Source organism: Pleurodeles waltl, chromosome 10 (assembly GCF_031143425.1).
Source record: "Pleurodeles waltl isolate 20211129_DDA chromosome 10, aPleWal1.hap1.20221129, whole genome shotgun sequence".
Taxonomy (NCBI): Eukaryota; Metazoa; Chordata; class Amphibia; order Caudata; family Salamandridae; genus Pleurodeles; species Pleurodeles waltl.
The window spans coordinates 1,020,217,346-1,020,239,836 of NC_090449.1; the positions used below are offsets into that span (position 1 = coordinate 1,020,217,346).

General features: G+C 46.0%; 1 protein-coding gene across 1 annotated transcript in view; it reads right to left on the reverse strand.

Annotated features, from left to right (window-relative positions):
• The window catches only part of SH3BP5 (SH3 domain binding protein 5), a 196,307-nt gene that overhangs the window by 106,633 nt on the left and 67,183 nt on the right, over positions 1 to 22,491 (reverse strand). The window contains exon 3 of the mRNA XM_069211932.1: positions 20,219 to 20,347. Within this exon, the coding sequence (XP_069068033.1) occupies positions 20,219 to 20,347 (129 nt within the window). The remainder of the gene's footprint in view (positions 1 to 20,218; positions 20,348 to 22,491) is intronic.

Consider the following 22,491-nt stretch of genomic DNA (forward strand, 5'->3'; position numbering starts at 1 on the left):
GGAAATGACTGGCTTCCTCAAATAACTCCATCTTGTCCGCTCTGCTCTTCAGACTTGCATAGCCTTGATGACAACCAGTTTGGTACCGTTTCTGACAAGAGTACAGTGCCTTCCACCCTGACGGATGGATCGATGCGCTGATTTCAGGAACCAAAAGCAGCCCTGGCAAATATTGTCAGACTAGCCCCTTTAGGACAGACTGCAAGCTAGCCAGACCACTACAATGGGACTAGGGGGAAGGGGCTCTCCCCCCCAGAAAATTTGGAAATAAGTGGCAAAAAGGGTGCCTTCTACAACACACTTTTCATTATATATTCAATTGTATTTGTTATTAAAGCATAGTAAATGATGACCTTACAGAGCACCAGGATAAGACAATCTTTTTTTTGCCTCTACAATGAATCCCTCCCCATCACCCTCTAACAGTGGCTCTCATCCCTCTATAGCGCCGCTCTTGCCAGTGTAGGGTGTTGGAGCACTTTACATCACACAAACATACAGAGACAATGAATGCTATGTGGGTAAATCAGTGTATACCCAATGTTAAATAAGACAGAGGGGACTACCAGGTGTAGGATTCGCGTCATATATACTGGTAGGCATTTCTTATGAGTGCTTGGTCTGGGAAAACATAAACTTAGGATTCAGAACGTAACACAGTGGTTAGAGTTGACTTTACTAATCATTTATTTCTTCCCAAACAAGCCCTTTATTGGAAAAATTTGGATAATCAGACTGGGAAAAAACATAACTTTCAAACCTGTTCATGCAGCTCTATGATATCAGTTCATAGCTCAATGTGCAAGATTATGATTTCAATTTATGAATGCAGAGTAAGAAAAGATGCTCTGTGACAAAAGCAGTATCCTGCTGAGCTACACACACCCAAAAAAAATCTGTAATCTGCATAGTACATGTTCTTTGCAGCAGACATATTAACCCTCTACGCTACCTTAGATGAGTCTGCCACTAGACAAAACTCCATCTCTCTCCAGCAGCTAAATTAATCACCAGAGTTATCTTGGCACTTTTATTGTTGCCTGAAAACTGTTGGATATACAAGGAACTCTGCAGTGCTTTTAGAACTGCTGCACTGCTACAAAACCAGTCCCCCAGAAACAAAAGTGTCTCCCCCATCCTTCATGTTCCCGGGTAACGTCTGATGCCGGGTACAGCCAGTCCGGCCTTGGCTGATGTCATTACTAAGAAGGACAGAAGGATCTTGCTCTCAGCGACAGAGTGCAGGTCCGGCAACCAGACAACAGGAAGGGCCATGTTGGATCTGGCAAAGTATGCAGCCATTTTACTGCCTCCTTAGAGCCGACTAACATTTTGCTGCCTGCGCTGCTTAATTAAACAAGGTAGAAGGTGCTGGGGGAGGTGGATTGGGGTGAAATTGTGTGGGGGGAGGAGGGAAGGCACCCCCAGTAAAGACAAAAAAGAAATGGGTCAAGAAGAGGGCACTCCCATAAATAAATTCTTTTTAAAGGTATTTGTAATGCAATAGGTCTCGGATTTGCTCAAGTTAGAGCTCTTGGCATTGTAAATGCATAACTGGACTTTTCATGCCACATAAATTGGTCAACTCCGCCGCATAATTTAGTCTTCTCTGCCATATAAAAAGAACGCCCCTCCAGCTTGTAGCCTTTGTGCGCAGACACCACAAAGAAACAGCGGGATGCCCGAAACAGGGAAGAGGAAGAAATAACATACGGCCACGCAGTGCGAAGCAGCGAGGCAAAAGAAAAAAGTAGTGTGCCACACTAAGGTATATGGCCAATCGTTCAATAATCCATGTAACAAGGTCAGTCTCCAAGGCGGTAATAAAGCAACCTCAAGGCGGGACAAACGTAAAGCATTTACCTACGAAATCAAGGGAATTTCGAAAGGCAGGCCAAGGAATGAATGAAAGTGATGGGCGTATCGTAAGTCCACTGATGTAGATTACAACACGTCAAGAGACGGCGCTTGCACGCTGCCTAGGCGTGACCTAAAAAGTGACAGAGCGGGGAGGTGGAAGAACCACTGCGTGCGAGCACCTGCAGCTAGACAGTGTTTGCCCCGCAGTGAAATATCCGCAAATTATTTCACAGTTGGTTTCAGCAAGATTTCATTGCAACCCCTCCTGGTGCTGCGAACCTTAATCTCTCTCTCTGTTTTTAATTAGGAAGAAGGGGCATGTTAACACGTTTTAAATTGCCCACCCTCATGCATTTTTAGTTGATTAATAGTGAAGGTCTGGTCCCCAAAAAATAAACACCGGAAGTGTTGTTTTCCTCATCTTGCCTGCTGACGTAGCCCGGATGATGAACATGAAGAGCACTACAAAATTCCAAGATGTAAGAGATGCTGTAATAATAATTTGTCTTCATTTTCGGTTTTCTCGTTTCCACAATCCACCCACTCAGTTGCCACTTTTAATCTACTTTAAACCACAGAAACTCACTGAAATGGTTCTTTGTACAGTTTCAGTTCGAAGACCTTCAGCTGCTAAATAAATACATTTCTAAATGGTTACTCTGTTAGTGTGTTGTTTTGCTGTTGTGTTTTTGTATTGTGATGGTGTGTTTTATTATTTTGTTTCTGTATTTTTTGATGTTTTGTGGAAGTTTTGGTGTTATTGTGATTTTGCTGTTGTGGTATTGCAAAGGGCGGGCTGGGTGCATTGTGACGTTATATTGTGTTACTATACCTCAACTCCAGTCCATCAGCCTAATTACTAATACTCTTCTTGCACAAAAGCACCTTTCTGTTGCCTAGTTAAAAGGCGTTGACATACATATACTTACAGTGGCGTGGCGTGGGTTGTCAGCACCCGGGGCAAGGCAAGTAATTTGCGCCCCCTAACCCGGGGCAAGGCAAGTAATTTGCGCCCCCTAACCCGTGGATTTAGTCTCTTCCAAGATGTTGCGCCCGGTGCGGCTGGCCCCCCCTGCACCCCCCACGCTACGCCACTGGGTACTTACCCCCGTGGACATGAAATCAAACTCACCAATATCATTTTGTGACACACCTCTTGTTATTCACATACCTTAGAGATCCAGAAATTATGGTATAAAGTACTATATAAAAACAAGTTATTATTGTTATTATTATTAACATTACTAGTTGAAAATCCCATTGGACAAAAGCTAACAGGTATAAAAAAAAAGGCAGAGCTAATAGACAAGAAAGTGAATCTGTGACATTTAAACATTTTAAAATTATTTTCGATGTCTCCTAGGATAGAGGCAATCTGGTTGTTTCTCTGTTGCGCTGGAAGCCTTAAATTCTTCCTTGTTTATATACATATGTTTAATGGTTGCAAGAGACCTGAGAGGTCCAGGACTGAGGCTGTTCTTCGGGGGAGTGACTCTTCCCTTTCCATGACTAGGGAGTTTCTAAGTGAGAGCCCTGTTGTCCCCCAATCCAGGTCTGCCCCTTGTCTGACACGTACCAATGCAGCCAATCTCTGGGACTGACCTCCTATGCAAGGCTTCAAGTTGGATGAAAAAACTGGGGGAGTCTCTGAAAGGGGCGTGGCCTGTATAATTAAGGGCGTGGCTTAAAACACATAACCTAAAAATATGTGCTTAGCATAATGTGCCCCCCCACTGGTATTTTGCTGCTTCTTTCTGTCATTCGCGTCCAGATATATGACAACTGTCACTAAACCTACAACAAAACAGGACTATTGGCTTTGTCAGCAGCTGTTATTTACATAAGATAAACAAGTACATAAATTATTGTATATAATATTGAAAATGCTTCAGTTCTGAAACCATGAGACTTTGAAATAACTATAACAAGTCTCTTCGAAGTTACATCAAAGGCAGTGAAGTGTGGTACAGCCGCAAGTTAAAAAAAAAAAACAGTCTGAGAGTGAGGGCGAAAAGGGAGACCCCGATAGAGACTCAGCTCAGCACCTGCTTTTTAGAACTGCTGGTGCTGAGCAGTGGCAGGACCTGGCCCACTTAAAGCCCTGCTCCTATATAGTAAGTAATGCGACAAGTAAGAAATGGTTAGTTTTATCTCACATTTACAGCAGACCCTATCAGGTGACTAGACAACTTCATATCATTGAATGGATCTCTGCTTGGAAATCCTGATGACATGCTGGGTATCACAATTATTTTTATGTGCAGAATTCTAGTTATGAACAACAACTAGTTGCCACTCAGGGGCCTAACTAACTGTCCAATCAGTCCATGTCTGAGCTAGAAAAATGGAAAGACAACAATTTGAGGGAGCGGGCAAGAGGTAATAGATCTCGATTTTTCAGGTTACTTAATTTCAGAGTGGCAAGGTGGAAGCTCAGACAGGGTTTAATTAAGAAAAAAAAAACTTATAAGTGTAAGGAGCTAAAATGTTCCTATCTCTCCTATCTCATCACTCTACCTTTCCTGTCTCTTTATCTCGCATTGCAGGGTTTTTTTCTTCCCTCTTTTCTCGCCCTTTCTCCCTTTTCCGTCATTCTCTTTCTCTCACTCTGGGTCAAAGCCTAATGATGAAAATTAAGTCTCTGTTCCCAAAAAAGTAGAGCACCACCACATAAAGCACCGGCACAAATTAAACACTGGGCTCAGATCATAGCAGGTTGTTCCATCTCAGCATTGGGTGACCTGTCACTGCAGATGGAGAGTGCCCAGCTCAGGCAGATGAACAGTGCTCAGCTGATAAAGACACATTTTAACTATTCAGTTTTGAAGAGGTCAATTTTCGTTTCTTTTATAGTTTGAGTCTGATATGAACTCAGATGGGCAGAGGCCGTCTGGGACCCAAAAGAACCGGTTTCACCGGCCTAGTGGCCGGAGGAGGCCACTTCAAAGGAATGACACCTACACGTCACCTCCTCCAAGCGCTCCCAAGCGCCAAAAGCGGCGCCAAGGTGCGGGGGCCAATGGGGGAAAAAGTATTGGTTCAAACCCCCCAATAAGGGGGCAGGAGAAGTGGACCTGGGGGTGTTCGTTGGGGTAAGAGGAGCACTGCCCTCCCCCCCCCCATCAGGGGATACATGTGGAAGACCAGGGAGACAGCGCGCAACACAACGACGGAAATACCTGGAGCAGTCAGCAAAGAAGAAGAGCTTGGAGGTGCGCGCTGCCACTATTTCGGACGATTGCGCCCCTGGAGTTTCCCGCAAGGACTTGTCACCAGGTGTCCTGGCAGTAGAGGTGAGGGGACCACTGCAGCGCCAGTGACGTGACCTGGTGCCGGCTGGTGATTTCTCTGTGGCAGAGCAAGAGCGAGGTACCAGGGTGGTAGGTGCAAGGACCGCCGTGCGAGCAGGTGACGTGACTCGGCCTGCTCCATCACATGTTCCAGGACCGCTGCATCAGCTGAAGTGCAGGGGACCATTGCAATGGTGGTGACGCGACCACGTGCCGGCCGGCGAAGTTCGTGAGGTGGAGCAGGATCAGAGCCCCAGAGCTTAGGTGGGAACACAGGACCGTGGCGGTGGCAGAGGCGGACCACTGCAGCAGTGGTGACGCGACCCAGTGCTGAGGTTTGTGAAGCGGGGCAGGAGCAGAGCACCAGAGAGTTAGGCGGGGGGCCGCCGTGCAAGCAGGCGATGCCACTCGGCCTGCACGAGCACGTTGCTGACGCAGCTCTAAAAACCGGAAGTCAGGTGATCAGGAAGGGAGAGGCGCGGAGCATGAAGTGAGGCAGCGGCACAGTGGACCGCTGTTTTTTCATTGCAGCGACACAACACTGAGCCAGCACATTTTGACCCGAGCGTCAGATTTCACCCAGGAAACTAACAGGCCAATTTCGACTGAGGAACCTGGACTTGAACAAAAAAACGAAAAAAAAGATTAAAACATAACAGAGGAGCGAGCGGGCGGGGCCTAGCTGCAACACTGAACCAGAGTGGCATGGTCAGCAGTAGTTCAATGTATTACCCCTCTTGAGGCAGGTCGAGTCCACGGTGTAGGGACTTAACCAGTTGGGCACCACATCAGTACAGACTAATCAGGGAAGAACAGCACAGGGGTAAGCAAGTTAAAAAAAGAAAAGGTGAAAAGGCATCAAACATGGAGGAACAGGCCCAAGTTCAACATCAACATCGAGTAGATGATCGCCAAGATAAGGAGAGAACCGGAAACGTGAGGCAAAGAATGGCAGATAGTGACGACGCAGCAGCAGGACCAAGAATGGAAGAAATCCCCCCACAAAACCATAGGAAGCGCCAGAGGAGAGACATCAAAGTGTCCAAGAATTTCACCAAAAGGAAGGAGCCACAAACTGTCGCCAGCGCAACAGCCACAGGGCCCAGCAGTGGGGGAATGGAAAGGATGGCAGAGGGTGAGCAAATTGCTGCTATCATAAAGGAATGCTTTAAATGCTTTGTACCTTTGCTATTTAAAAACCCTGGTGCAGTGCAAAGTCAGACTATCGAGGGAAATGGGGCAGGCGGTTCAACCCCCAGCGGTGTGCATGACATACAAGGGCAGGGGGGCAGAACCGACCAGGTTCAAACAGGGTCTCCCACACTGGCATAGGGCGCAACAGGAGGTAACAAGGGGCCCATCACCAAAAGCCTGCTGGCAACAGGCCTGGCACCTGAGGCATATGCAGGGCCCTCATTAGGTCATCCAACAATGATCACAAGGGCCACGGGCTAGCAAGCACAATCCCGCTAGCAGTAACAGAGGATATAGAGGAGGGAATTCATTGACATATTCACCCTGTTGGAGATTCAGGTGGAGGGTCTAGATCTTACTCAATGCGACAAAAAAAGAGGAGGACAGGCGCAAGAGGAAGAAAGACAGGAACTTTCATTACTGGTTGGATGCATTCAGAGTGATGGCATGTGTGATAGTCGAGAAGTTCCCCCATTGCGCTGCAGATCTGTGGTTGTACGAGTCCAAAATTCATGAGGCACATAGACAATTTCCAGTGGATGCGTGGCCTGAGTATGATAAAGGTTTCAGACTAATGATGCAGGCCCATCCAGAGATGGAATGGAATGAGGAGGATGTGTCTAGCCGCATCCATAAAATGATGGTGGCAAAGTAAGTAAAAGCATGGGCCGGTAAGGGCGAGTAGCACTTTCGAAGCACTTCTTTTAAAGGTACACAGGAGAAGTTTCGGCCAGCACACAGGTATAAACTAAGCCACAGTTCGAAGGCCACTGTGGATACGGGGCCGCCAGACATATGCTGGAAATATCAGTCAGATCAATGCACGTAGGGGGCAGAATGCAAATTGAGGCACGCATGTTCATCTTGTGGGGGGGGGGGGGGCACCCGGCATCTGGTTGCAAACCTAACAAACACCAGTCAGACAAAAAAGAGAAGTGGAAGAGGTCATAGGGAGAAGAGGTCACAAAGGGGGACACAACAAAATGGTCAGACTTTCAGCTAGCCAAATTCCCCATCAACACGCATTTGCTTAGGAAACTGGACAATGGTTAAACTAATAAGGAAGATGCAAGGCTCTTAGTGGAGGGCTTCGAACAAGGTTTTAAGATACCTTTTAAGGGCAACATTCCAGGGAGCTCTGGCAAGAACCTGAAATCTGCAAAGGAACACCCAGAGGTGGTCCAACAAAAGATAGAAAAATAAAAGGATAAGGGCCGCATTGAAGGCTCTGTGAGTACGCCACCCCCTGCGGACTTGGTAATCTCCTCCTTGGGGGTTGTCCCCAAAAAATAACAAGGGCAATTCAGACTGTTTCATCACCTCTCATTCCCCGAAGGGGGCTCAGTTAATGACGGTATAGATTCAGAGGCTTGCTCGGTGGGTTACGCCACAATAGACAACGCTATTGACATAGTAAAAGTGGCAGGCAAGAGAGCTTTTATGGCAAAGGTGGACATCGGGTCCGCTTTCCACCTTCTCCTGGTTCACCCAGACAGTTTCAATTTACTGGGTTTCCAATATAAAGGCCAGGTGTATTTTGACAAAGCCATGCCAATGGGTTGCTCCATCTCATGCACATATTTGGAGCGTTTCAGCACAGTTCTGGAATGGGCGTTACATAAGAGGCACCCACAACGCAGCAAACAGCATTACCTGGATGACTTCCTGTTCATAGGTCGGGCAGGATCACAGGAATGCACAACCGCACTAGAGGCATTTCAAGAGCTAGCAAGAGAGCTAGGAATCCCGCTAGCGGCAAAAAAATCAGTGGGTCTCACCACAAGACTAGTTTTTCTGGGCATCGAACTAGACACCGTAGCCGAGACTTCCAGAATGTCACAAAACAAGGTGTTGGAACTGAGAGAGGAGATAAGGGCCCTATCCAGCAAAGAGAAAGCAACCCTTAGAGAGTAACAATGCACGATTGGCAAGCTCTACTTTGCAGCGAGGATCATACCTGCAGGGTGGGTATTTGCAAGAGGTTAACAAGACTAATAGAGGGGCTAAGGGAGAAGCACCACCACATTAGGCTGGGAAAAGGAGTGAAAAGAGACTTACATATGAGGGACACTTTCCTGGCCCATTTCAATGGCCTCCTCATGTGTAGAGAGGGTTGGGTGATGGCAAAACGAATTGCTCTATTTACAGACGCAGTGGGAGGCTGCGGTTTTGGTGTCCTAGGCGACGAATGGTGCGCAGGACAGTGGCCAGCCAGGTGGCACCAGTTGGGCATTACAAATAACATTACATTTTTTGAACTTTTCCCATAGTTGTAGCCCTCTCAGTATGGAAGAATAAGCTGTGTGATAAGAAAATCACTCTGTGGTCAGATAACCAGGGGGTGGTGCTAGCCATCAACAGAGGGACAACGGTGTCCCCAGATATACTGAGGCTCATGAGGTTGTTTGTTAGATTACAACTGTAAGGTAACCTGGGAATTAGGGCCAGGCATGTACAGGGCATAAAGAACTCAACAGCTGATGCACTCGCTCGTTCCCAGATGGACAGGTTCAGAAGGTTAGCACCCGGGGCCCAGCCGACAGTGACACCCTTTCCAGAGGAACTATGGGAGCTCGCCGAGCAGACCTGTCCATACTAGAAGAGAGCGTCCTCGCACCTGACACCGCCAAACGCTACAACTCGTACATCAAAAGAGTGATGCACTTAGGGGGGGGTTACGGTCTCTTGGTGACCCAGAAGCCACGCCGCTGGCAGCTGAGATTTATTGATTGGGCATACCTTCAGAAAAAGAGCAAATCCTGGGTGAATGGGCCATTTTTCAAAATTTGCCACAGGTAGGGATCGCATGGCTTCTCATTGAATCAAGACTGCCATGAAAGGATGGAAATGGCTTTAGGGAAAGAAACACAAGGTGCACCTTAGATTTTGCAAAACGGATGGGAGTAATCAATGTACTGGAAGGGGTGGCAGACAATCGCTACGATTAGGCATTATTCAGAGCAGCCTTCTCAACCGATTTCTTTGGGCTTTCAGTATCAGTGAGCTAGCAGCACCAGCAAAGAGGGAAGCAGGTTCATCCTGCCTTCAGGTGCCGGACATTAGGCTAGCGGATGGAAAAGCCCATCTGGTGCTTAGGAGATCCAAGACAGACCAGGCAGGTAAAGGAGTGTGGTTGCAGCTCAACACAGAGGATACAAAATACTGCCCAGTTTGCTGCCTGCAGGACTACTTGGTAGTCCGCCTGAGGAGGGAGGGACCCCTCTGCATGCACAGTAATGGTGAACTGATAAGCAAATACCAATTCACAGCAGTCATGCACAAATCTCTAAGTCATGCAAGCTATGCCCCCTCAATTTATGGGCCCCATTCATTCAAGATCGGGGCAGCCACAACAGCGGCCCATCATAGGCTGCTAGAAGAAGACATCATGGATGTGGGCAGATGGCGCTCCACCACCTAGAAAGGATACGTACACCCCCTATGGCTATGAGCACAGCACGGGCCTCCACCTTCACAAGTGACAGCATTTTGTTTTTGTTTGACAGGAACCCGGCCCAGAACGCGGTGCGTGGTCGGGCACTCATTCATCCATAGAATGGGGGCATGGTGGAACCAAGGCAGGAACGAAGGAAGGGCCCGAGGGCAACAGATATCAAATGGTGGGGGTACCCAGGCATTAAATGGGCCCAGCTTTCAGCAACCCTCAAACGGCTACGGGCGGCAGCAAGTAAATGCACTGAGGTGTTCATCATTCACTTAGTAGGCAACGATCTGGCTCAACTGGGCAGAAAAGACCTCCTCAACGACATATGGTTGGGTTTGACGGAGACAACGAGGGCTTTTGGTGATGCCACCATAATGTGATCTGAGATCATACCCAGGATCATTTGGCGAGGGGCCGTGCCCAACAGCGCTGTAGATAATTCCAGGCCGAAGCTGAATATTGCAGTCAGCAAATACTGCAAAGGGATGGAGAGCATGAGCTATACACCCCAGATGGGGTGCATCTATCAGAGTGAGGCATGGAGATTTTCTGAGAGAATCTATCAGCAGCCATAGTCCAGGTGGGCTGCCTATAAATTTTTTTTTTTTTTATAAAAAATAGAAGGGAAAAGGGGAAAGAAGAAATAAGAAACACTTGGGGGAGCCGTCTGGAGACGTGAGCCTCACAGGCGGCGTGGCAAAAAGAAAGGGGGAGAATTGTTAATAAGGCTCACTTGGTAAGGCGGTGGGCCAAAACAGGGGCCACTCACCTGGGGATTACGGCAGGGTGAAAGTGGCTGGCAGGAGGAGTAAGCTGAGCACGTCACTCGCAGACCCACCGGATGGACAGCAGGGCACAGACACAAAACATGGTAGCGAGTTGGGCCTAAACAAAACACAAGGCTACCCCTCTCTCACAAACAAGGACAAAACCAAGAATATGCCATGGACATCTCCCCAAGCGGCAGGTATGATTGCCGAACAAGGAAAGTGCCATAAAACACGCAAAGCAGAGGTTAGGACTGGACTGAGAGATGTCACCTTTGGAGTTATGACCTAACAGCAATGTATAATTTTGATGGCCTGTCACTTGTGATTGATTTATGACCTTGTCAGCAATGATTTATGACTTGCGTGATTAGTGAGTTCTGAAAAAAACGAATCAAATTAAAGTTTATAACTAACATTTGCAGTGGTAATCATGCATGCTTAAATAAAATTACGGCCTTTGTACATCCCAAAAGTATCTAAGAGTTTTCTTATTAAGATAGTAGTGATGCATCATAAGGGGACTGGAGTGTTCCAAGTGCGGGAGTTAGTGTTTATACTTCACCCTCAGGCCCCCAGAAATGTCTCCCTGCCCAGCAAGACAGATGGTTTACTTTCCTGAACTTGTTAGTCCTGCATCCTGTACACAACATTTCCATTTCCCCGCCCTGTCTGAAAACCCTTCGACAGCAGCATGTGCCTCATGACTGTGCCAGGATGTAACTCATCAAACACGGATGTGAGCTCAGACGCCGACACTACCGTCCACTGGGAGCCACGCTCACTCGGCGGAAGTGACATCAGGCCAGTTCCTTAGCAGAGCCAATGCTGTCACCTCCCATGTACTGGACAGAATATGGCATTCATAAGTCCACACTCAGATACACTGGTGCACCACATGGTCAGACTTTGCAGCTTTTGAGTTGGCTTGTGAATTGATTTGTAAGTAGCTGTACGCTTTGTGGGGAAACGTGTTTTGAGGGCGGGAAAACAAGACTTGACAATGCTCTCCCAGGTAGCGGGTCCGTCATGAAGGCTCTAAATCAATGGTCCTCAAACTTTTAAAGCTGCCCCCCCCCCCCCAGTAGAAAAAAAAAGTCATCGGGCCCCCCTTCTGAATTGTTCACAATTAATCTAATAAATTGGCAATGTTTAAGTATGTCTGGACATATTTAATCATTGCAGTTAAGTTATGTTACTGTTTTAAAAATGCAATCAAATACATTACAGCAAACATACTGTTCTGGTCAGGCAGGCCTTAATACAATGTAAACTTGCCCACAGTGTGATTATTAGGGGTAGGGTGGGATTTCAAGAGTATTTGGAGTCCCTTCCCTTTTGACACATACTCCCAGCTTGGATATAAATGACAAAGCATGTTAGTAATCGCCCATTACAAAGCGATTTATTGCTGCTCATTTTCTTCAGCTTAAACAAGGCCCCGTTATCAGCATGATGCTTATTTTGGCCAGAGCCTGGCGCACACCCCAAGGATCATTTGAGGGCCATCTAAGGGGGACCACCCACAGTTTGAAGACCCTCTGCTCTAAGTCTATGGTCCTCATTACGAGTGGACTGATCTTTTCCGATCCCTGTGCAAACTTCTGTTTGCACAGAAATCAGAATTGCGAGTTTTGCGGTCGTTACCACAAACCTCGCAATTTTAACGGGGGTAAATGCCTGGAAAATACCAATACATGTGGATTTTGGTGCCTAAATGACCAAAATCTGCATGTTATGCCTCATTTTTAAGGGCACAGCTTGTTACAGGGTATAATTATTGCACCCTTTAAATTCCAATCCGCATTGTATCATATTTTAAAAGGTGCACCAATAATGGCCTTCCCAGTCAGGCACTTGTACTGAGGGCCTTATTTGTTTACGGGAGTTTTGAAGGGCCTTATAAAAGTAAGCATCTGATTTATACTTTTTTGTGCCGCATTTGCGTCATTTTTTTACGCAAAAGCGGTGTAAGCTTACAAAATACAATGGAAATGATGCAAATGTGGCGCAAAAAAAGTATAAATCAGAGCCTAAGTGTTTTGTAAAGAAAATCTTAGATCTTCGCTCATAGGTCTATGGATGTTCGTAAATAGAGATTAAGGCGCTCATTTCAACCTCGCCGGTCTTTCCCAGAGACCACTGAGGTTCCGCCGGGCCGAAGAACGCTAGTGTTGGCGGTCTTCCGCCAACCATATTATGACTGCTGGCAACCCTCTGCCCTTTTTTGGACGGAGAGCTGCCAGCAGCCATACTGGCGGTCGGCGGTGTAGTGGAGGCTGCTCCACCGTCACCACCACGTCATCAGAACAGCACCCACCGAAATACGACTCAGTATTCGGCGTGGCGGTGTTCTGGTGACAGTGTGCTGGCGGCGGAGCAGCCCCCATGGATCCCGTTCCCTCCTGGAGGATCACCAAAACAGGTAAGGTGATCGTCCGTTAGGGCAGGGGTGCAGGGGATGTTGTGTGGTGTGTGCGTGCATGGGGGTGTGCGTGTGACTGTGTAGAGGGGTTGTGTGAGTGCGTGTATGTATGTGGGGGTTGTAATGTGTGTAGGGGAAATGTTACATTTATGTATGTGTGCATGTGTGCATGTATGTGTGTGAGTGGTGTGAGCGTGCATGAAGGGAGTGTGGGGGGTATGTTTGGGTGGGTCTATGGGGGTTGGGGTGGGGAGGGGGCCCTACAGCCTTTGGGTGGTGGTAGGGGTGTTGTGGGTGTTGGGGGTGGACTCAGGGGAGGGGGAGACCCCAATCAGTGCCAGGGAACTAATTCCCTGGTACTGATAGTGCATACCGCCATGGATTTCGTGGCGGTTGAAAACCCCACAAAATCCATGGCGGTATGCGGGGTCCTGATACTGCCGGCGGACTAGTGATGGCCACCGGGCTGGAGACCGTTGTCTCCAACCTGGCGATCATTACCGCAGTGGCGGACGGTGCGGGACATTGGCGGTTTGGCATATGCCAAACCGCCAATGTCATAATGGGGCGGTAATGACTGCCGGCCTGTTTGCGGTCTTACTGCCCATTTTTGCACGGTCCGCCAGGGTCGTAATGAGAGGGCCTAAGTTTCCATGAATACTCCTGGAACATTTGCGAGTTCCTGTTTTACATTAGCATATATACACTGTTTCACAAACATCTGCTGAAATTGCAAAGGTATTCGGTGGATATGGTTTTCTTTGTTTTCCACAGAAAAAACATGTTGGCAGCTCGAGAAACCCCTGCTCCTGTACCCTCGCCAATTCTAAGGATGTCAGACCCATTTCCCACTGTAGAAAGAAATGTACTCCTATCCTCGCAAAGAATGCATTTCTGAGCTCGTCTACGGCAGGAAGGTGCCTGAGAAGAGTTTGTGAGTACAAAACCTGACAGGACAGTCTAGTCCTGTAATGCCCACCACCCAAACTATAAGTAGATTTACTCACACAAAAATATTTAAAATCCCTTTGCCGGTTTCACAAAGTTGTGCCTCTGCAATCAAAGAGATACAGATTCAAAGTTTCTTGTTCACAAAACTTTCTTGAAGTGTTCCTGTAAACTGCACTTGTCGCAGTTTTGTAGACCTACTCCTGGGAAAGTCATGTGATTCCCCACTTTTTTGGCCCCAGCATTTCCCCATGTGGAATTGTAGCCATAATACAATTCTGCACTGAGCAGCGTCACTGCCTTTGTGCGGTGACACCATTTATTTTCAATTTGTTGTTCTCCAAACCAATAAGATTTTTCCCAGTGAAGAAACCCCCCTCCCCAACCTTCACAAAGTAGGGATTTGCCCTGCCCGAGTATATCTCTGACCATATTCAGGGTGGGAAAGGCTCAGAGGTGAACTTGTAAACTGCCAAAAATCTGACCTTTGTGGAAGTTCAGGCTGAGCATACCTCGAAATGAGCATTTGAAACCCCAAAGTACGATTTACACCTGCGTAACATTACTCAAATCAATTCAAAAATGTTATTAATCAATTAATAAACAGTATCATCAAAAGATTATGCACTAAATAAAGGTTAATGTGTCAAAAGGCTTTTCTGTAAGCTAACTTGTCTCAAACAGTACACCTGGAATAAAATATAAACTTCCTAAAATCCAGGCAGCAACTAATCGAGACAGTTTCTTACAGACAACCGTTTTGCATAGGACCTATGAGTGTCTCTTACTTGGGAGTAACACGAGCTGCAAGGTTATCCTTTTTTAAATGCCTTGCAAAATACACTTTGCATAATATTACCACTAGAGAAATGAATTCTCATTTCATCTGCCTTGGAAGGTTGAAATACTAATTCCATTTTAAGAGATAAGAGCCTGTGACCTTGGCATTTCATAGATAAGGTCAGGAAGATATCACAGTCAGATGAACACTTGGTCAATGATCTACAGATCACTCACTTGCAATGTGCAGGCCTGCCTCTGCCTCTCAGCCTTCTGAGGTTGATAAAATAGATATTTTTGAGTTAAGATAACTTGAAAATCTCTTATATGAGGGTGTAAAAACAAGTCAAGTTCATGCCTAAACTACATAATAAGTATTAGTTATTCATGCATGGAGTGTGCTTGGAAAGCATAGCATAATTCCACCCAGGGAACAGATTGCCTGACACTTCAGTCTGGTATAAGAATGCCATCGGGTGAATATTTTACAGCCGTAGCTGGTGTTTTATTTTCTCCAAGGTTGGACACACTTTTGGTTAAATCAGCGAACGCCAGCAACAGTTTTCTTTTTTAAATATACACTCTAAACAGCAAATCGCAGAAATCATTTCATAAACATTTTACCGCTGCCAATGTGACTCACAGATTATTATTAACGCAAAAAGGGTCAGGATTGCCCCATTAAAAAATATCTCGAGTATTTTGACACAAATTATTATATAAATACCAGTCCCTGACTCTTCCAGAATCTCAAAACATGAACAAATGACAGGGGGTTTTCTCTGACAGTAGTGCCAACCCCCGGATTCACTCCGGCACAAGCACATTCATCGGGATGCCCTCTTCCCAGAGCAGGGCAGCGGCTTGGTTCTCATTCCTGGCAGGCAGAGCCGGCCTGGCAGCCGCAGCCATAAATATGATCAGGAGTTGCACTCCCCTGGCAGCCCGTGTACACCGACACAAAGTAATACAGCCCTACCCAGGGATCAATGTTGCAAAATCACTTAATTGGGGCAATGAAAACAATATCGACGTGCAAGCGCTGCTTGGGCGGTCACGCGCTGCAGTTCCGCAGCCTAGGACGGGCGCGCGCCGCTGCTGGAAGCCTTGGGCCGGCCATCTCCTGCAGCATTTGCGGCTAATTAGAAGCAATAATTAAGACGCACGATAATGCAGATGAGATAACGGGCTTGCCTCTGTTCCTATGATGAAATGTGGGTGAGATCACAGTACCTGACTGTGCCATTGTTCCTGAAGCAGCAGTCAAGAAGAAAGGACAGGCCTGGCCTATAAACTTCCCCACATGAAAAACAAGCATTTACAATGCAACGGCTCTCGCATATGCTCGAGTTAGAGCTATTCTCGTTTTAAACTCCTAACCGGACTTTTCTTGCCACATCAACTGAACAGTAAAGCAGGCCCATGGCCACCATGAAGCATGACAGAGACACACAAAAGGAAACAGAAGTTCGCTCGCAGTGAAACGTATTGGCATAAGTGCAATTCTCCATGTAACAAGCAAAAGTGCAAATATCCATGTAACCTGGTCGATGTCATGCAAAGCGCTCGACTTCTGCACAGCGAGATTGTGCTGCCTACGAAATTAGGAGAAAAAATAGCGCAGAAACCATACTGAAAACATGGAGCCTTGTATGTTTTCAGTAGTTTACCAGAGCACTGGAGGAGGGCCAAACACCGGAAAAGGCATAACGTAGGTATGCCTTTCACAGCTAAAATGAAGCGAACAGTACAAGGCAAGCCCATGAACCAACCAAACTCATGGGCGTGGTTAGAAGCCCATAGAGAGATTACACCACGGACAGAGTGCTTTGAGCCCGACCCTAACAAAAACTGCAGTCCCACACCTCACCCCTGCCATTCACAAATAGCAGTGCTCAGAAAGAAAAATCTACATCTCCTTGTTAAACAAAAGGACTCATTGAATTGCAAAAGGTACCAGGTCTCTCCCTTCTCACTTTAGTGTCTGGGTCTCCATCCCCCAGATATGAGAATGCAGGCAATGCACTTCCACTGTCTGGGAAGCTATCCTCACCCGTCCTGTGCCAGGCTAAAACAAAGGCATCCAAATGGATCTCACTTTGCTTCGGTAAATTATACTGTGAGGCAAACCTTAAGGTTAGACTCAGAAGGCATCTGATCAAGCATTTACAGAATCTCCTTTTCGATGTTTGCACTGGATGTTACTCTGTAAATTCTCCGACATTGCTTTGATCATGAGGTTATGCTTCATTCACTGCAGTGTAAAGCTCTTGATATTTTCCAGTACATGTGTCTAGCCATTACTTTACATTTCCAACCCCTGGGGTGATCAGCTGTCCTTACTTCTGCGGAAGTCTAGTGCAAGCTAGCAGTGGACAGAATGTTCCCCTGATTGTAGTACCTATATTAGCACTATCTCACATGCAAATAATTAGGTTTCTTTTTACAATTCGGCATCCTCAGAGTAGACTCTGTTTCAAAAGTATAATCTTTGTTCCTAAATCCTGAATGACAATTTGGGTCTTGACTCAAAATCTCAAATTGATGCCTCTCCTTTTTTTCTTTGAATGACCCTCCGCTTACTTGTGCTTACTTGTGCATAACTCTTTGTCGTTGAATACAGCCTACTGTAAGCCATGCATGTGTTTGCTTTAATCTCTATTATTGTAGTTCAGCAAATTGGTGACCCTTCAGCTCAAGGATCAAAACCTGTCCTTCTTTGAATGTCATACTTTGCAACATAGCAATACCTAGTTTCCTCTGGCTCATCTACTAATCACACAAACCATCCTCCGCAACTCACCTACTTACCCACTACTGACCATACCCAACTCCTACTAATGTGAGCCACCACAAAGACACTGAAGTAAATGTATGAAAGTTCTCCTTCAAAGCACAAACTAACCCAACTAACCAACAACAACCACTGGATGGACCATTACCCTTGGATTCCAGAACAGCATGCTCCACAGAGTAAAGCGCTTCAACACCTCATCAGGGGTAGTAAGCGCTATGTAAATGCAAATGAAATACAATAGATTTCAATTTTCTGTTCTTCCTTGTGAAACAATATTAAAACTGCTCAATTGTCAAACACCTGAGCTTGAAATCGGGCCACAAAGCACCACACAAATGACCTCACAGCACAAGTGCTTCACAACGCAACAATGCATGCTCCTTTGTAAAACCATGCCTTGTAAATGTCTAAAATTTATATAGTGCTTAATGGCTAAATAAAACTTGCTCAAAAGCATAGCTATCAATGAAGCAGCAGGTGCAGTGGCACCGTGGTCCAGGTGCACGGGGGGCTCATTATTATCCATGTAACGGCTGCTTTTTCCTACCACATCTGGGAACGAGTGGCCCACTTGCAAGTTTGCATTAGGGCCCTGTGTGGCCTTGTTACACCGCTACACTTTTTGCTGACCCTAACTGTATGGCCTAAGCACCAACCCTTGCCGACTGGCTCCAAAGTTGAAATCATACTTTCAGTATTTGAATATGCGTGTACTCTAACTCTTCTTGTCACTGTTGCCCACATCTTATTTGTGCCGGCGAGGTTCAATGAAGAGACCGCATTCCCAACAGGTTGACTCGCTGTTCCACCGTCAACATACCTAGTGACAACACTAATGAAGGGTAGCTACTTTTGAAATGCTCTGAAGTTTTGCAGGTGTGGAGGAAAAAGAGATTTGTCCCAAGATCACACAATTCAGTGAAATTTGGATAAGAATTTCCAGCCTCAAATTCAACAATCACTGTTTCCCTGAGAGTCTCCCATTTGTGGTATGACTAATACCATTCACCCTAAGGTTTGAAGTGCAGATGTTAATCTTAACTCATTTGTGGCCACCAGACCCCAGATAATCAACAGAGTCAGACATGTTTTCAGCAGCTGAGACTCTGAAGAATGTAATTCTGCTTGTCAGAAAGTCATTGGTCATAGTGGGGAGGGTGCATTTGAAGTCTAATAGATACAGTGGTGGTCTAATCCACATTGGAGTTCCCAAGTGTCTTCTTCACAGCCTTGAAGGCGGACCAGAATATGGCCATGCAGCTTGCTGCGGAGCTGGAAATCCATAATCACATCACTGGTGCCCATAGAGCCCTACAAAATGTTCTGAAGATGTAGCAGGTCCAGTGTAAACAGCATCGCTGACCATTAAATGTTTCCATGTGCTAGGCCCGGCATATCATGGGGTAAAATCCCAAGACATAATTCATTCAATGTTTGCACTTTGTAGACATCTGTCTGCTCAAAGAGCTCTTAGCAGTGCTGGTGGGACGGAGACCCTCTGCTTTGTCAGCCACCAAGGTTTCAACCATTAGACCCTGAGACAACGCCGCTGCTGCAATAGTGTGAAAAATCTGCTATTCTAGATCATATGAGGTGATGGTACTTGAGGCTGCTTGGTACGTTAAATGTGTCAAATGTTTGTTTTTACGCATTCCCCCACTCAGTTGCTCACTAGCTTAACCATTAGACAACATTTCCTCACTGAAGCTGTTCAGGCTATTGCACTTGTGCGTCATTGGCTCATAGTCAAGAAACATAGAGGCATTTCCTAATTTTGATGTGAAGCCCTGCAATCCACCAGATGGTAGCATCAGAGCACTATGGAAGAGGGGAGAGGAGGTCAAAGTCTTGATGGTGGCAGGTTATGCAAACGTCTGGCGAAGAAGTTGGTGTATGCGGCCACAATTCCTCACCCAAGTATTCAAATTTAACAATAAAGGCTTTAAAAATTCAGCAATGCCTACCGTCCTGGGATGTTGTAGGAGGTAACAATTCTTATATGTCTGGCAAGCAGGGCTATCTCTTTCATGAATGGCCTTCAGGTGGGCAGAAAGACAGGGACAGAGACTGACACCAAGGAGAGTCTGAATCTACAGCAATTGTGTTCTTGGCATTCTGGTCTTCTAAAGCACCAAGAGGCTTGGAGTTGTCCTGGTGTGGCTACCAAATCTAATTTCAAGGACAATCTAAAAGCCCTTTGATATTGTTAAAAGAGAAATATGCATCATGACTCACAAAAGTATGACATCCTGAAGCCCCAGAACTCCCAAATTAACAGAAGAACCTGACATGACAACAATTTTTAAGTAAACAAAGCCTCATCGCCATCCCAAAGGTTACAAGTTGTTTGGAATGTTGAGTTCCATCAACCCAAAGGTGGTCTTTATTGCCTAACTATCATGAGAAATAAAAAACAGACATAATTGATTGTTGTTTGTTACCAATGGTTGAACCAAGTTAACGTGTAATGTATCCAACTACCCAGGAGAGGAGCAATGCACCAAATCTAGCAACAACAGAAACAACCAGAGGATTATTTGGCACAATGCTGATTACATTGGTCGAAGAGAGACGTTCATGCTTTAAATTGGTAAAATGACCGATAAACAGAGCAAGGGGTTCTCGTTTAGGTGAAGACTGGAGGCGATGTTCGGATATCTTCTTTACTGATTCGTGCTATCCATCAAACACTTGGTACATTCAGGTGCTTACCTGTCGGGCCACTCTGCGGGCCTCCCAGTACGGCTTGGAGTCTTCCACTGCCTTCCCAATCTTCTTCAGCAATTCATCGAGCTTCACCGTTGCTTCCACCAAAACTGATCGGAACTTCTGGCGGGCGTCCTACAGGAAGACAAACAGCACAAACCGTTTAATATGGAGGGGAAAAATATCAATTTCAAATATTGACATCCCCCCTTTGAACTCCAACACCCTTTCTCTTCTCTTCATTGTATCTGAGGTTACCCTAAAACTTCCAAGGGAAGAATGTCGTGGTAAAATAGGTTTTTGCTGGAACGACCACAGCTCTGAGTGTCTTGCTCAAGAGGACCTCGACCAGAGGTCTTCTTGTTGGGTTTGCGGGGTGTGCATCTACTGGGTATCTAAGGCACAGACTTTGGGGGTCAAAGTGCTTAGATGCTCCATGGTAGCAACCTCTTTCCTAATATTAGAATATGAAGTCCATTGATTGACCAATCAGATGGCTCAGAGAAAAGGCTCTCCCTGGTAATAAAGGACTACTATCTGTTCCGGAACTTGTGATATAACCGTGTCCTACCAGCCAATCAGAATATGGCTCACAGCTTTTGCTTCCTCGACCTCTTATCCCTTCTGACTGTAAGGCCAATGATATCACACAACAATGCCTACCACGGACATTGCTAAAAAAGTACACCAGACAAAAGCCACACAGTTAACATTACATTTGAAAATCGAAAAACCATAAGCATTGCTGCTGCAAACCAGCGTGTTCTAATGTGATTAATAATCATTCCAGAGGGTGTTCGGATACAGATGGCCCACTCCTGGCTGTATGGCAGAATATTGAGGGCAAAATTATTGTGGTGCCAAAAAACTGCAGCAAAAACATCGAGGACCAAAATACAGAGAAAGTTAATTACAGATTTACTATTCTTAACTCGATATCTAAGTACCTTAAAGACAAATATATAGTCAAGGTGAATATATATATAGTTAAGTATAGTAACCCCATGTTTACTCTAAACTTACCTTCACAATGTTTTGTTGCTCGATGTTTTTTTTCTAAATTGTGTTTGGCCCCGTGATATTCTGTTGCTGATATTCTGGAATACCCCCACTTGTTCCAACCCTTCACCTTTGGCTTGGCATGCATAATTGTGCAGGCACGATATTATAGCTATATGTTAATGCTCTCTAGAGCAGTCACTAATGTTATAGTGATGTGATCAGCCAGCATGTCGGCTGAGCTCTGTGTCACTGTGATGTTTCCTCTTGCCACCAAGCAGCAGAGGGGCAGTGCAAGATCTGGGCTCTGCTGCTAAAGCTGGAAGGCAATGCAGGTAAGGATGCGTCTTCCAGGGGCAACAGGTCGGTTCTTTGTTCACAAAAGCATCAGCGAATTAAGTGAGCAATATCAGGTCTGGCGAGCAAAGAAGCAGGGAGTGCACAGTAATCTCATCAACATCAGGGCCCTGTGCAAGGATTGTTGCTGCTATAAGCGCAGTGATATTTGGTCACCCAGAAAAGTGGCCACATTTAAGGCTTGCCGGGCTAAACCAGCATTCCCAAGCTGATGGTGCCCAAGAGGACCACCTTCTGTAGTCACCATGGAGCTCAACTTCCTCTAGTCCTTCTAAAGGTGAACATTTCTCTGATCATCACTGCAGTTAACCTTGTGATTTGCAAAACAATGTGTTCAGGCAAATACTTTTTAAATGGAGAACCAGTTAATCATTGACCGATAAGGATGGCTGTCCTAAGTGCTGAACGTTTCAGCAAGCTGCAAAGTGCTCTGTGGAATCCATTAAAGAAATCGTGGGACATGCTTCGTTAACCTGTTCCTATTTCAGCATGAAAATACAACTTCAAGGCCCATATATCTTCTTACTGGCCCCACATGCAGCCCTGCCAAGTTTCCCAGGTCCATGCGAGATGGGCGGCTCCATTCTATGTATTTTCTTTGAATTCTGGGACTTGTAGTCTTGTTTTTCCATTATAAAACCCGACACCAACTCCAAGAATGCAAAGAGAAAACCCGAAGTGGAACAGGATACTCACGCATGGGCTTGGGGAAACTTGGCAGCTATGCACCTGCAGACAGAACCCCAAGCAGGGGCATAGCTATCATTAGTGCAGAAGGTGCAGTAGTACCAGGGCCCAGGGAGATGGGGGGCCACTATAAAACTATTATATCTGTACTTTACTATGCATACAGGTGCAGGAAACTCATTTTTCGTAGTTGCATTAGAGTGCAGGGCATCTATGCTGCATCCCGGCCAGAAGGT